Source organism: Drosophila mauritiana, chromosome X, assembly GCF_004382145.1.
Source record: "Drosophila mauritiana strain mau12 chromosome X, ASM438214v1, whole genome shotgun sequence".
Classification (NCBI taxonomy): Eukaryota; Metazoa; Arthropoda; class Insecta; order Diptera; family Drosophilidae; genus Drosophila; species Drosophila mauritiana.
The window spans coordinates 10,375,209-10,388,249 of record NC_046672.1 but is presented as its reverse complement, the minus strand read 5'-3'; the positions used below and the strand labels follow the sequence as shown (position 1 = coordinate 10,388,249).

General features: G+C 47.9%; 3 protein-coding genes across 3 annotated transcripts; 2 read left to right on the top strand and 1 right to left on the bottom strand.

The window, feature by feature from the left end:
• Window positions 1-29: 29 nt before the first annotated feature.
• LOC117148580 (mitochondrial ornithine transporter 1) lies at window positions 30-4,241 on the top strand. Its single transcript, XM_033316047.1, has 4 exons — window positions 30-484; window positions 1,045-1,717; window positions 3,469-3,574; window positions 3,830-4,241. The coding sequence occupies exons 1-4, from the start codon at window positions 176-178 to the stop codon at window positions 4,119-4,121; spliced, it is 1,380 nt and encodes a 459-aa protein (XP_033171938.1). The 5' UTR covers window positions 30-175; the 3' UTR covers window positions 4,122-4,241.
• A 103-nt stretch (window positions 4,242-4,344) lies between these two features.
• On the bottom strand, window positions 4,345-6,641 carry LOC117148579 (FAST kinase domain-containing protein 5, mitochondrial). The gene is made up of 2 exons (XM_033316046.1): window positions 4,722-6,641; window positions 4,345-4,462 (listed from the first exon to the last, which is right to left on the bottom strand). Exons 1-2 carry the CDS (start codon window positions 6,528-6,530, stop codon window positions 4,373-4,375), a joined length of 1,899 nt encoding a protein of 632 aa, XP_033171937.1. The 5' UTR covers window positions 6,531-6,641; the 3' UTR covers window positions 4,345-4,372.
• A 268-nt stretch (window positions 6,642-6,909) lies between these two features.
• On the top strand, window positions 6,910-11,906 carry LOC117148578. The gene is made up of 5 exons (XM_033316045.1): window positions 6,910-7,234; window positions 7,299-10,097; window positions 10,163-10,504; window positions 10,564-11,259; window positions 11,317-11,906. The coding sequence occupies exons 1-5, from the start codon at window positions 7,186-7,188 to the stop codon at window positions 11,706-11,708; spliced, it is 4,278 nt and encodes a 1,425-aa protein (XP_033171936.1). The 5' UTR covers window positions 6,910-7,185; the 3' UTR covers window positions 11,709-11,906.
• Window positions 11,907-13,041: the final 1,135 nt, after the last annotated feature.

The following is a 13,041-nucleotide window of genomic DNA, read 5'->3' as shown; positions in this document are numbered from 1 at the left end:
ACCACAAACCCACCGGCTTTTCATTAACAATCTCAGAAACCCAGAAAATAATATAACAAATTTTAACATACACCAAAAATTTGCCGTTTTCTCCCGGAAATCGCTCGAGCAGGGACAGAAAGGGACAGCACGACCATCGGACCCAGCGCCCCATCCCTTTCTCGCGCCCGTGCCCATGAGCGAGTGCGAGCGGGACACCGCCAGCGCCGCAGCGCCAAGCAGCAACCATAATGAAGATGGAGATAACGAAGAGGCCGGCAGCGAAGCGACAGAATTCGTACCGCTGCCGGCCCCCCTCGAACCGGAACCGATCAAACAGCGCCACCCGAAGAGCGAGCCGACCGACGAGGCGCCACCCGAACCGCCACCCAACGATGAAGAGATGACCCCGCCGCCCCCCCGAATTGGGAGCAGTCAGGCGGGTAGCAGCGTGCTGATAATGACGCCCGACGAAATCATCGAGGCCTACGAACGCGCCCTGCAGGTAGAGTTGTCGAAAGCGATCGAACAAGCTATCGATACATTCACTTCGATCAAGTTATCGCAATCAATTTGGCAGCATAGTTAGCTGATCGATCAACTGATCACCTGTAGTATAACACTATCACGCACACAAAAGAAATATTCACTTTATATAATGATTATGACAGCCTATGCTAATCGACCCTATCGAAATTATCGATCATGGAAATATTTATATCGACTAACAGATGGAAATCTTATATAAAATGACGTTAGTTTTTATAATATTATGTGTTAATCTATTAGACCATCGGAATCTGTATACATATATATAATTGTGATATTCGTTTAGAATATTAATTTGATCATTAAAATAATATTATTCTGCTGCCTTGGTTGATCGAATTACACACAATACCCACAATAGAATAAATTATATTGCGACAATCTATGAGTGATTTCAATTCCACCACACTTTTGGCGTGGAATTGGGAACACTCCCCTCATGCGATGTGTAAACGAAAGCTGACAACCCTATTGGACCGCTCGCTCATATACCCCACCACTCATCCCCACCCACAGGAGGGACAAGAGGAAGATGGAGAAACCGATGGAGAGAAAAAGAAAAGCGGCTGGCTGAACAGGCCGATCAGTGTGAAATCGACGCTGAGAGCGGTACGCGACGGCCTGTTGTTCGTGGTCGGCGGTTTCCTGCGATTCGTACGACGTCTAGACATGCACGGTGGCGGTACGGGCAACAACATCAACTTCGTCGAGGGTCTGATCGACTTTCTGGCGGGATCCCTGGGCGGAGCAGCCCAGGTGTATGTGTCCCAGCCCCTCGACACGGTCAAGGTCAAGCTGCAGACCTTTCCGGAGGCATATCGCGGCATGTTGGATTGCTTTTTGAGCACATACCGCAAGGATGGCGTCCTGCGCGGCTTGTACGCCGGTTCCGTTCCGGCCGTATTCGCCAATGTGGCCGAGAACTCGGTGCTGTTCGCCGCCTACGGTGGATGCCAGAAATTCGTTGCCTTCTGCGTGGGCAAGGAGACGGCTGGCGATTTAACCACCGTGCAGAACGCCTGCGCCGGTTCCCTGGCCGCTTGCTTCTCCACACTGACCCTCTGCCCCACGGAGCTGATCAAGTGCAAGCTGCAGGCGCTGCGCGAGATGAAGCACTTCGTTGAACCGGCTCATCCGCAGGACATACGAACACCCTGGACACTGACGCGCTACATTTGGCGGACCGAGGGTGAGTGTCCTGGCTTTGTATCTATTAAATTACGTTTGTATCTAGATACTTTTGTATCTTCGAACTGAAACAAGCAAGTGATTGCCCATTTTCTTGATCACTACACCACTAAAAACTATATGAAACTTATATTCCTTAAATTAAAGAGCATATAACGTCCGAGTAAGCATTCGTATATAACCTTTCAAACATATTGAATTTATCATGATTCTGATCATCGTTTGAGTTTAATAATGGTCAGCATATCTGAGTGAATTGAAAGTACAGTGCACATCATATATAAACTTAACTGAACCAAAATTGAGTCTAAAAAGTTAATAAGGAACATAGGAACCAGAAAACCCATAAATCTAAAATTAGTTTCTTGTCCACTCAGAAGCTATTTGCAGTTCACTGTTACGTGTCTTCACTGTACTAGGGCACTATTAAATGCCCAAATTAAATGGATGGATATATTGACACACAATGATTCACAACGATCGCACGTATCCCGGAATCTTTTGTGGGGGGCGTAGCCTTGGGCAACCGGGAAACCCACTGTTGTTGTTCTCGTGCCTCGAGCGGTCCGATTAGATTATCTCCGCGTGGCTTTCGGCGATCTGTTCCTCCTAATAATTCACAATTATCGCATCGCAGTGCGCGATATAAACACAGATACGCATCGCACCCACACAAATGAAGCACTCCACATGGTTGGGGATCGGATCCACTTGGTGTGGCCGGATCCACCGACGTTCCGATGGCGGTTTAATTTAACTTTCAATTCAGATACATAATTGTACTTATGATCTTACGAACATAACTTCAATGGCGATTAGAAGTGACTCGATTTGGCCGACCTTATCGCTTGGCAAAAACTTCTTATCGCTCATTCAATTACAAAACTTCAGCACTCATTTTGCATGCAATACACAGGGACTTAAATTACGCCAGTGAATGCCAGGGTAATGCGATCTTGAAAACGTTGCAATGTTGGCTATTTTTAAGAACCATAATCTCTGCAGATCACCTTTCATTAAATACCCTGGAAATTGTAACAAAAATGTTTAATAGGTCTACTGTTCGTCTGACATACGAAACTATAAACTTTTTATGATCTAATTTGTCTCAAACTTAATCTGCGGGTCATTAATTATTTTGAAAATAGTGCTTTTTAAGGCATTTTTGGAATATTTTCCAAATTGCTTTAGCAATAAACAGGAAGCATAAGCCAATGAAAAGCAGCTAAGGCTATAAAAAGCCAGTCAATCCAATCTAATCGAGCACGAGGAAGGCTGGCATTCCTCGCGTTATATTCCAAAACATAAATATTGAGTATTTACTACGCAGATTGCGAAAAGCGAAATAGGGATTTCTATGGAAGCTGATAAGACTATTCTTAGCCACATCGAACAGCAGCTCGAAACATGCCACGCACAGCAGTGACGTAGTGCGAGATAGATCTGTACACATCTAGGGTATACTGGGGTTCTACTACTACGAGTATAGCTGGAAAGCATCGGAAAACGGGAAGCGGAACGTGCAGTTGCAGCCAATGCACATGGTTGGGCCACTATCAGTCGTGGAAATTTTCCTATGTGTGCCCCACAATTGATTGACGGCCTCAAGTCGGCAGATCATGAGCACGTTTCCGTTTCGCCTTTGATTGATGTTCAAGCCAATTCAATAGATAGCCCCATCCTCACGTGTCAATTTCCGTTATTTTCTTCACCACCAATGGCCTAACCCGTTGATTAATCTCTTCTCCGCAGGCATCAAGGGCTTCTATCGAGGATTGAGCTCGACTTTCCTGCGCGAGATGCCCGGATACTTCTTTTTCTTCGGCAGCTACGAGGGAACTCGTGAAATACTCCGCAGGTGAGTACAAATAAATTCCGTAGATAGTGATTAATGAGATTAATGTTTACGAGTGAACAACAAACGTTCTTCTTCAGTTATCATACAAATTGGCAGTATAGTTAAATTTAGTCATTTACAAAATCCCTAGCTAGACAGCAAACTTAATCACAATGGCATTGGTTTAGGAACATACATAACTTGATCTTCGTTAGTCTATTCAAATGGAAGTTAAATTGTTATGTACTTTGGCATAATTATTATTTTCCTTTGCAGGGATGATCAATCCAAAGATGATATTGGACCGCTACGTACGATGATCGCAGGCGCCATTGGAGGCGTCTGCCTCTGGACGTCGACGTTTCCTGCAGACGTAATTAAGAGCCGCATACAGGTGAAGAACCTCAACGAGAGCATGTTCGCCGTGGGAGCGGACATAGTCCGTCGCGAAGGTGTCCTGGCCCTCTACCGCGGCCTGCTGCCATCTGTCCTGCGCACCATTCCAGCCACGGCCACCCTGTTCGTGGTCTATGAGTACACCAAGCGAGCGTTGAGCGCCACCCTCTGACGACGCCATCAACCGCCATCCAATGGATCGCGACGAACGGTCCGCTGCGGTCCGATTCGATCCGATTGCGGGGATCCGGGAGCAAGACGCTGTGCTAGTAGTTGTCGGCCGCGGGCGGTCATTATTAAATATTCGATAATTATTCCTTTTTTTTTCTAGATAATTACTAGATCGTAGTGTTGTGCCTGTACAATGTTCAGATAATGCTAATGACTGACTAATATCAATTCTATTGCCGTTTTTATTTCCTGCTAAATTTTTGCCATTTGGCTAAGGCGGCGTCTCAGAAAGTCCTGGCGGTCAGCTGAGTTCTCCAGTTCCCGCCACTCGTGCCAATAGATCTGCGGAAAAGGCAGGAAAATATTAGACAATTAAATAATTATAATAATACAACACGCAGTCTAAGGAGATATATAAATTTGGTACATTTAAATAGGTTCGTTTCGTATAAAAAGATAAAGAGAGAGCTTGTGAATAAAAAGGATATAAATTGAATTCAAAATGAAAGAGACAGAGACATTCACTTGCTTGACCGTACTGTTCGAAGTATGAGGATGTTTTCATTTTAATATAAGTAAGATAGAATAATGAAAAGCTTACCACCAGTGGCTGATGTCCCAATTGCCGCAGTTGCCTTAGCTTCATATCCATTTGGCCGGTGAACCGCTCCTTATCGCGGATTACGTTGTTCCAGCCGGCAACAACGATAATCACGGTGACCAGCTGGTCATCCGCAGCCCTCCTCTCACCCAGTAAGTGCCTCCGGGTGAGAATCTCACCGCTGTAATCCTGACAGGCCTCACCGCTTATGGACACCGCCTTCCGTTGCCGGCGGTCGTAGCAGAACACTACATCGCATCGATCGTATTGCGGCAGGATGTGCTTGAAGGTCACGGGACGGTGGATCATGGCGATCGCATCCCGTATTTCCACTAGAATGCGATCGGTACTGTTCAGCTTGAAGCGCCCGTCCCGATCGGGGATGTACTGCGTGTACATGCGGCCCATCTGCAGGCGTTGCTTCTCGGTAACCAGTGCTCCCTGGTATTCCTGCCCCAGGAGGCGTGCGAACCCGTCCAAATGGAAGTACTCACGCCCGGGCAATCCGCTTGGGTACGCGTGCTTCAGGAAACGCGGCTCCAGCGCCACGCCCAAAAGCTCAAGATCGTAAACACCACGCATTGTGAGAAACTGAAGGCAGTTGGAGAAACAGCGAGGATGGCGCAGTATCTCCTCCATTCGCTGGCGCAGTAAATCGGGCAGTCTTTCTGCCAACCGGCGTTCCACACCCGACTTAGTAGTAATATTGAAAAGGGCCATTACCAGACAAATGCGCTCCATATCCTTTAGGCGGGCAGTCTCTAACTCACGCTCGAATCTCAGCAGTATGCGCTCCACCAGTGCATCATTGCACGTTTGCAGTTCGCAGCCCAGAAGAGCCATGTGGAGGCACGTGAGCAGGGAAACGCGATCCACTTGCGACTCCAGAGCGCTTAGCATCTGCTTTAGCGGCTCCACTTGTGGCAGCTTGCTGCTGTACCGCAGCACCTTGAGCAGCGCTACCAGGACAATGTCTTCCACGGTGTCCAGCTCGCTGTCTAATCGCTGATAGAGTTGCGTCAGCAGCTCCGGATTTCTGATAGGCGTCTGTGTCTTAAAGAAGCCCATTGCCATTACGCCCAGTTCGGGCAGCGTCATTTGATCCACGCAGCGGGCCAGATTCAACTCGAAATCGAACATCTCGAAGACGGGTCGGCGCAGCAGATTGCACAGGAACATGGAGTGAACGAGCTGCTCAGGCGGCAGCTTTCTCAGCTTGCGGCCCAGCTTCTTCAGCGCCAGCCACACGTACTCGCCGATCCTGACCAGACCAAGACGATACCAGGCATCGCTCACGAGTAGCAATTGTTCACTGGACCAACGCTCGATGCGGCGACAGCACTCGATGTCCAGGGTATTCCATATCTCCATGTAGTTCTTGGCTTTGGGCGATTCCGGTACGGGCAGCTCGGCCAAGGCACTAAGCGAACCAAGAAGCTGTTCATCCGTAAGGCGATGCAGTTGCTCACAGAAGCAACGGGTGAATGCTTCGTATAGGCTATCGCTGATCTGTAGTTTCATGCGGTTACAGTGCCTCACCAGGCCCAAAAAGTCCGCATAGAGCTCGGCAGCACTGGCGTCTGGCTGTGGTCGCATGAAGCCTTCAGAGGCGGGCAACTCCTGCCAGGCGGAGTCCCGAGGACGCAGTATTGCATACGGTTTGAGAGAATCCATAAGGATTCCATGGGCGAACTGATTCTCTCGGTCCGCGAAAATTCGCGCTTGTGAAACGCTCGTCGTGCATACTTGGCGGCCCAGACGACCCAGGCGGCCCACACTGCGCCAGAGGCAGTTTGTTCTTGCCCACATGTTTCGAAGCGATTTTTGGTTGTAAATTAATTCAATTCAATTGAATTTGAATGAAAAACGCGTTATGAAAACATTCGTTGAGAAACGGGCCGGCTAAACAGCTGACTGGTAGCGGCGTTGCCAGAACGAAAAGATTGTAGTGCTCGCAAGTGGGAGAACTTAACGAAGAACTCTGCTCTCAGCGCTTGACTGCTATCGATAAGTCCACTGATATCCATATGGGTCGCAATTAAACTGTGGCTTTACAAATTTTGAACTTAATAAGGTTATGCAGGTTATTACACCTAAATGTAATGGAAAACACAAAACAAAAATGGTTAGCAATACAAATTCAAATCCAAATACTTATCGAATGTTTCGATAACGGCATCGATGGTCGATAACACTCTCGAGCAATTCGCGTTTGCAACCGCCGACTTTCTGGCGTCGCAAGAAACCTTATTTGCGTAGAAATCTACGCTTGCAATTAATAATCCAGTAGTTGCAAGTTGTTCCCAAACCATCTCCAAGTGGTTTTTTGCTACAAAAGAGTGAAGATATAGCAGTGGTTCCAGCGGATTGGCCACCGGTTTCTCCGTTTCGAGAATTCTCGACGGTTTGTGTGGGGAAAGAGCGCGCTTAACCCAAGATTGGAGCGCTATCAGGTGTCCAGGACATGGAGGAGGAGCCTGTTGCCAACGAAAATGGTTTCCAGATCATTGTCTGTAAGTCCGACAGTTGGTCACGTGGTCTTCCGTTCAACTAACTTCCGTTTTTGTTTCCTCAAAGCTGACACAATTGGTCAAAAGACGAATGGCGTGGATGACGATAAGGCCCCAAATCCGTTCAGCAGAAGCACTTATCCGGAATCTAGGGATGGCGGCATCCTGCAAAGCTATATGGCTGAGAGGCGGCTCATCGCTTTGGTAAGCTACCAGCCGCTATTGTATGACGCCCGGCATCCGAAATTCCACAACGTCGCTCAAAGGGAGAAAAAATGGAAAAAAATCGCCCACCACCTGGCAACTAATATGGACAACTGCATGACAGCCTGGTCAGAGCTGCGCTATAAATATCAGCGCCATGTTCGTCGTCTAAGGGCCTTTCATCGCAGTGCCATCCAAAGCGATCGGGGGGCCCTGCGTCCTTGGCGTCCTTGCATGCAATACGAGGAGGAGATGCGCTTCCTGTATCCCCATGTGTCCAGATACCCACTGATTGTCGACAAGGTCCAGCCGACAGAGATTATTGAAACAGAGCAGGTGGTTGAGAGTGAAACCCTGCCCGATGTGGAGTTGGTGGAGGATCCGCCAGTTGACATCATAGATGTCGATCTCGAGGAGGACCCCACCTATAACTACCGTTGCAGCAAGTTACAGCGTCGCCTCATAGAGGCAGTCAATGCCTATCCCCTTCTGTACGATACCACATATACGGGCTATCAGAACACACGACATCGCGGCCTAATCTGGAGTGCCATTTCCAACGAAGTCCATGACAAAGCCACCAAGCTGATGAAGTACTGGCTAAAGCTGCAGACTCGCTACGAATGGGAGTTAATCCATCGCCCACGTCATATGGGCACTTCGGAGCTGTGCCGGTTGATGGACTTTATGGAACCGCACATACAGCGCATGCGCGGCACCGTATGCAAGGCTTCCAAGTACCTGCAAAACGGTTGGCACGAGCCCATCGAGCACTTCCACAGCGTGGTGGCGCTGATCAACACGATGCGCAACATGCCAGAACTAGTTCAGCTGACGGAGGACTCACTGTACAAAAAGGTGAAACCCCCGCGCTACGACGAGTTCTGGCAGAAGGTCGGCATGGAAGTGATGAGCGGTCACGAGCGCTGCGAGGTCACCTGGCTGGTGCTGCGCGCCTTTTACCACGAATTGCAGGCCATGCGCTTATCCGGCTATCAGCTGCAAGACAAGTGGTTCTTTGAGGGCTCCATAAGTCAAGCCCTCACGCACGTTGCCTCTCATTCCACGGCCCGTCCCGCACTAAAGCGCACTGCCAACGGCGCCATAACATTGGCGGGGGAGCCTCCGGCCAAAACACAGGCGCTGGCACGTATGCCATTGGCTATTGTCTATCCGCCCACCACAAAAGGCAGCAGCACAAGCATTTCTAACAGTGCAAGCACTGCCACAAGCATTGGCCCCACCTTCCCCAATGTCAGGAGGTCCTCTGGGCCAGCCATTAACAACACATCCGCCGCCGCAACCAACAGCGTAAGTTCGAGTGTATCGACCGATCAAGTTCATCCCACGTTTGTGATTCCCAAGATCACGTCCGCCATCAGTGTGAGCTCGGCATATAAGATACCCCTAAAGCTTTCGCCCAACGTACGAATTTCGTCCAAGGCGGCGGGAGCTATGGGAACGGGCGTGTCCCCCATTGTCACCACCAATCAGATGGCGGGCTTAAACGCAAAGCCGCCTGAAGTGCGTCCACAGATCCCGCAGATTCCTGGCTTACAGGTTAAGCTCCATACGAAGACTCAAATGCCCAGTATCCCTCAAATGGCACCAGTAGTCCCCCGCACTGTAATTCGAACGACGAATCCAACCAATCCAGCTCAAACTCAAGACAGGGTATACGGAGGGCCAGTATCGACACTGGGAGAACTGCTCAGCGGAACGCTTAGGCCACAAAATCCATCGTCAATACGTTCACCAGCTCCGCAACATACACTGCCCAATGTTGTACCAATAACAGCACCATCGAATATTACTGCTAAAAGCAATCTGCCAACACCCACTGCAGCTCCTATGGTACAAATACACCAGCCGGGACTGAAATGCGCTTGGGATGGCAAGAGCAATAGCGTTCCGTTCAGCAAGTCAATGGGATCACTGCCAAGCACATCTTCGCCTGCAGCTGCTCCTATTGCACCAACTGGGGAACCAGCGAGAGCAAAGACAATACCAACAAAGTCCAAATTGCCAGCAACAACACTAGGAAACCCCAAAAAATATCAACCAATCGTACCGGCAGCAGTACCTACAGCAACCAGGATGGCTAAACCTGCAGCAGAACCAGCAACTGAGCTACCTGTACCTACGCCACCAATCGCCACTGGACAAACAACTCGAGTCATACGTAAAACACCATTATTTCCTAAATCTGCAACACAAGCTGCATCTGACAAATATGCCACAATACGGGGCACATTAGCAAGCCAGGCTAAATCTGTGGGAGCAGCACTAGAAACATTGGACATGGATAACATATCAGCACCAGTGGCGACACCAGCCAAATTGCCGACTGTAGCCAAGGCAACAACAGCATCGCAGTCAGCTAAGGAAGCAACTGCAGCCGGATCCGCATCTCTCGGCAGTCAGCCGGAGAAATTGCCGCTCGGCGACATAACCGTGTGTCTGCACGAGAATCCCACCACTGGGAATGTATTGCAAATTTGGTGCTGCAACCAGGATACTCGGTATAATCTTAATATGGTTAGGACGGCGACGTTGATCCGCGAGGTGATGGCTGTGCCGCAGCTGCACAACGATAATCCACAGTTGGCGGCCAAGTGCGTTGAGTTCTGGCAGGCTATCGCCAAGAAGTTTCACATGCCAGGTAGGAGTAACTATAAATATTGGAAGCTTTGGCTCGTACGTTACTAATCTTCTTTTCTCCTGCAGAGGAAGCTGTGCGCGCATGCTGGAAATTTTTGGCGAGCAACATGAGTGTGTTCCCCATGATTGCGCCGATGTCGGAACTGATGCGCCCGTTTAAGGCCAGCGTAAAAGTGTGGGAAAAATCAAATCGCTTGTTTGGCAAATTTGACGAGATAGCGCTAAAGTACCAGTGGTTGAAGCACAAGGACGTGTTGCCGGCAGTAATACGCTTCTTCGCGAAGCACGAGCATCTCTACTGCGATTTGCGCAAGCCGCGACCTGGCGAAGATGCTCAAGCTCCGCCCCAGTTAACGAATCTGGAGAAGCAGGAGGTGTGGCGGGAGGCCCGCCTTAAATTCCCAAATCGTATGTTTAATCAATGTTATAAGCCAATAATTTATTAGTAATTGTCTGTTCTTTTGCAGTCAATCATCGGGATATTTGGTCAATGTTTAAGTTCGCCTTCCGCACATACCTGGATGATCTAGAGCGCGGCATCGAAAATCCCTGGCCACATAACTGGTGGCAGGCACTGGAGCAACTCAGGTTTCTGGTCAATGTGCGCTACCATCCGCTCGAGCCCTACTACTATATAGTGCACAACAAGATGTCAGAGGAGGTGAAGCGCTGCAGCATGTACGAGGCTCTAACGTCCTCCGATCCTACCGATAAGACCAAATCCGCACCGACCAGCCTTTTAACGGGCCTTACCAAAGAACCCATGCCATGGGAGACGGAGGAGGCCAAGCGCTTGCTTACCGGCAAGTTGAATAGCGTGAGAAGTGTTGCTACGCTCACTCAAATTACTCCAGCTCCGGCTCCGGCTTCGGCACCCGATGCCCAACCTATTCCTGTACCTGATGGCGTTTCCGTGCCCAAAGAGACAAGCGAAAGCAAGCCAGCGTCAAACGCCACCGTCAAGTCTCATAAAGACAAGAATATCTCGACCGCCCGAAAGCGTTCGACCCCAGCGAGAAATGTCACCTGTCACAATCTATCCCCCATTGAGGCGTTTGAGTTGTGTAAGCAACTACGTAGCCAACCAAACACCTACGAGCGGGCGAGCACTCTGGACAAGCGAACCGCCTGGGTTCGCGTATCAAAGGAGTTGAATGCCACAGGTAATCGTTTTCAAATAAGTCACTTTAGACATTTGATTAAAACTAAATATTTTGCAGTGACCGACTGCCGCCTTGGTCTGCAGTACGCTCTGCGCGAGATGCGCAATCTGAAGATCGCCGATCCAAACAATCAATGTACAATGGGCCACAAGTACTTGCACCACATGTCGGAGATCTATAAGCAGGTGAAGCCGAACGCCCAGTTAACAGTCCGCACGCCACAGCAGCTCAACCAGTTAAACAAATCGCTTGCGAAGAACACTCAGGAAGTTAAGCCGCAGGAGTTCCTGCCTGAGATCAATTTGTCCACCTGCAGTCCGGATCTCGTGGTGAAGAACTGGGCCTACGCCGTCGGTAACTTGTCGACGGCCAGTCAGGATGCACTGCTTGGCAAGATGACGCAGCTGTTCTCTAAATACGCCAAGAAGGTCAATCCGCCACCGCCTTAGCTCTCGAATCATTGGCACACGTAGCTTAAGCATACATATTCTCTGTAAGAACTGTCGCCGTTCCATTGACACACTTCATTGCCACAGAAAACATCTTATTTATTATTATGTGCATAACATTGAAATGACGTTTTTTTTTTTTTTTTGTTAAGAGCCCTTTAGAATAACTTGAATAAATGGCAAGAGTCAACTTACATATGATGTTTGTGGGTAGGATGAACACTCATAAGGCCCACTGTACCATGTAGAGCATAGTCTTAGGTATGAAGCCCATAGTGGCAGAGAGAAGCATACGATCATATCCCCGTTAGGAATAAGAATATTATTATCTCGCTCTTACTTATAAGCTCACTCACAAACGCATACACAGAGCAGAGAGCATAAGAAAAGAGGAATACGCAATCATAAGCAGTATATAATGTTAGACGCTCTATCCCACTTAAAGTCGTAGGACGATAACGATGAGGGCAAGGTCCTTCGATTTTTTGGACCCATTTGTCGGCCAGCAGGCCCCGCCCACTTATATGGCCTCTCCCAAGACATGAAAGTAAGCCCGAGTAAATTGGGGCGTGCAATTGCGAAAAGATTTGATTGCCAAGTTCCTGGAGGAGGGGCTAGATAATAAGGCGCACGTAAAACACGGGGGTTGATTGTCCAGGACAAAGGAATGGGCAAACTATTTGACGATATAATAATTGAAGGATTTTCGTAAAACGCAGTTACACATCCTCCAACATTTCTTTCGAAATGACAAACACACAAAGGTTACATTTTTAAATATACCACTTTTCTTGGCCAAGTTTTAAGGAAAATATCAGATTTTTTCTTTTTGCAATTTTTTGATAAAAATAATGACTATTTTTTCGATAGCAACAAAAAAACAGGTCCAAAATTGGAATGCCATACCTCGTTGAATTCGTAGCAAAATTCCCTATCGACCTGTGTTCAAAATTGGAAATTAATTTTGTTTGCCAATTTTCGCAAATTTTGATGATGGTACCCCTTATCAAAAATGCAAAAATTTGGTAAAATTTTTTCTTTTTGAAATCATAAAAGTAGTGATAGGCATAGTTAGCTATGCTTATTAACAGCACAAAACAGTCTTCATGATAGCGGTGATAACGTTTTTAGCCAAGTTATGGAGAAAACCCCGTTTGTAAATATTCGAATTTTTGCAATATTATTATTTGGTTTTTTTTTGCTAAAAAATAATTAGTATTTTCTCAATAGCAATAAAAATAGTTGTCCAAAAGTGGAATGTCATACCTCGTTGAATTCGTAGCAAAATTCCCTATCGACCTGTGTTCAAAATTGGAAATTAATTTTTTTTGCA

Excerpts from the sequence above, each read along its gene's own strand:
- LOC117148580 (XM_033316047.1), top strand. The coding sequence starts at position 176 with ATGAGCGAGTGCGAGCGGGACACCGCCAGCGCCGCAGCGCCAAGCAGC. Across the intron at positions 1,718-3,468 it reads CTACATTTGGCGGACCGAGG|GCATCAAGGGCTTCTATCGA; the intron begins GTGAGTGTCCTG and ends TCTTCTCCGCAG. Across the intron at positions 3,575-3,829 it reads ACTCGTGAAATACTCCGCAG|GGATGATCAATCCAAAGATG; the intron begins GTGAGTACAAAT and ends TTTCCTTTGCAG.
- LOC117148579 (XM_033316046.1), bottom strand. The coding sequence starts at position 6,530 with ATGTGGGCAAGAACAAACTGCCTCTGGCGCAGTGTGGGCCGCCTGGGT. Across the intron at positions 4,463-4,721 it reads TGGGACATCAGCCACTGGTG|ATCTATTGGCACGAGTGGCG; the intron begins GTAAGCTTTTCA and ends CCTTTTCCGCAG.
- LOC117148578 (XM_033316045.1), top strand. The coding sequence starts at position 7,186 with ATGGAGGAGGAGCCTGTTGCCAACGAAAATGGTTTCCAGATCATTGTC. Across the intron at positions 10,505-10,563 it reads CCGCCTTAAATTCCCAAATC|TCAATCATCGGGATATTTGG; the intron begins GTATGTTTAATC and ends GTTCTTTTGCAG. Across the intron at positions 11,260-11,316 it reads AAAGGAGTTGAATGCCACAG|TGACCGACTGCCGCCTTGGT; the intron begins GTAATCGTTTTC and ends AATATTTTGCAG.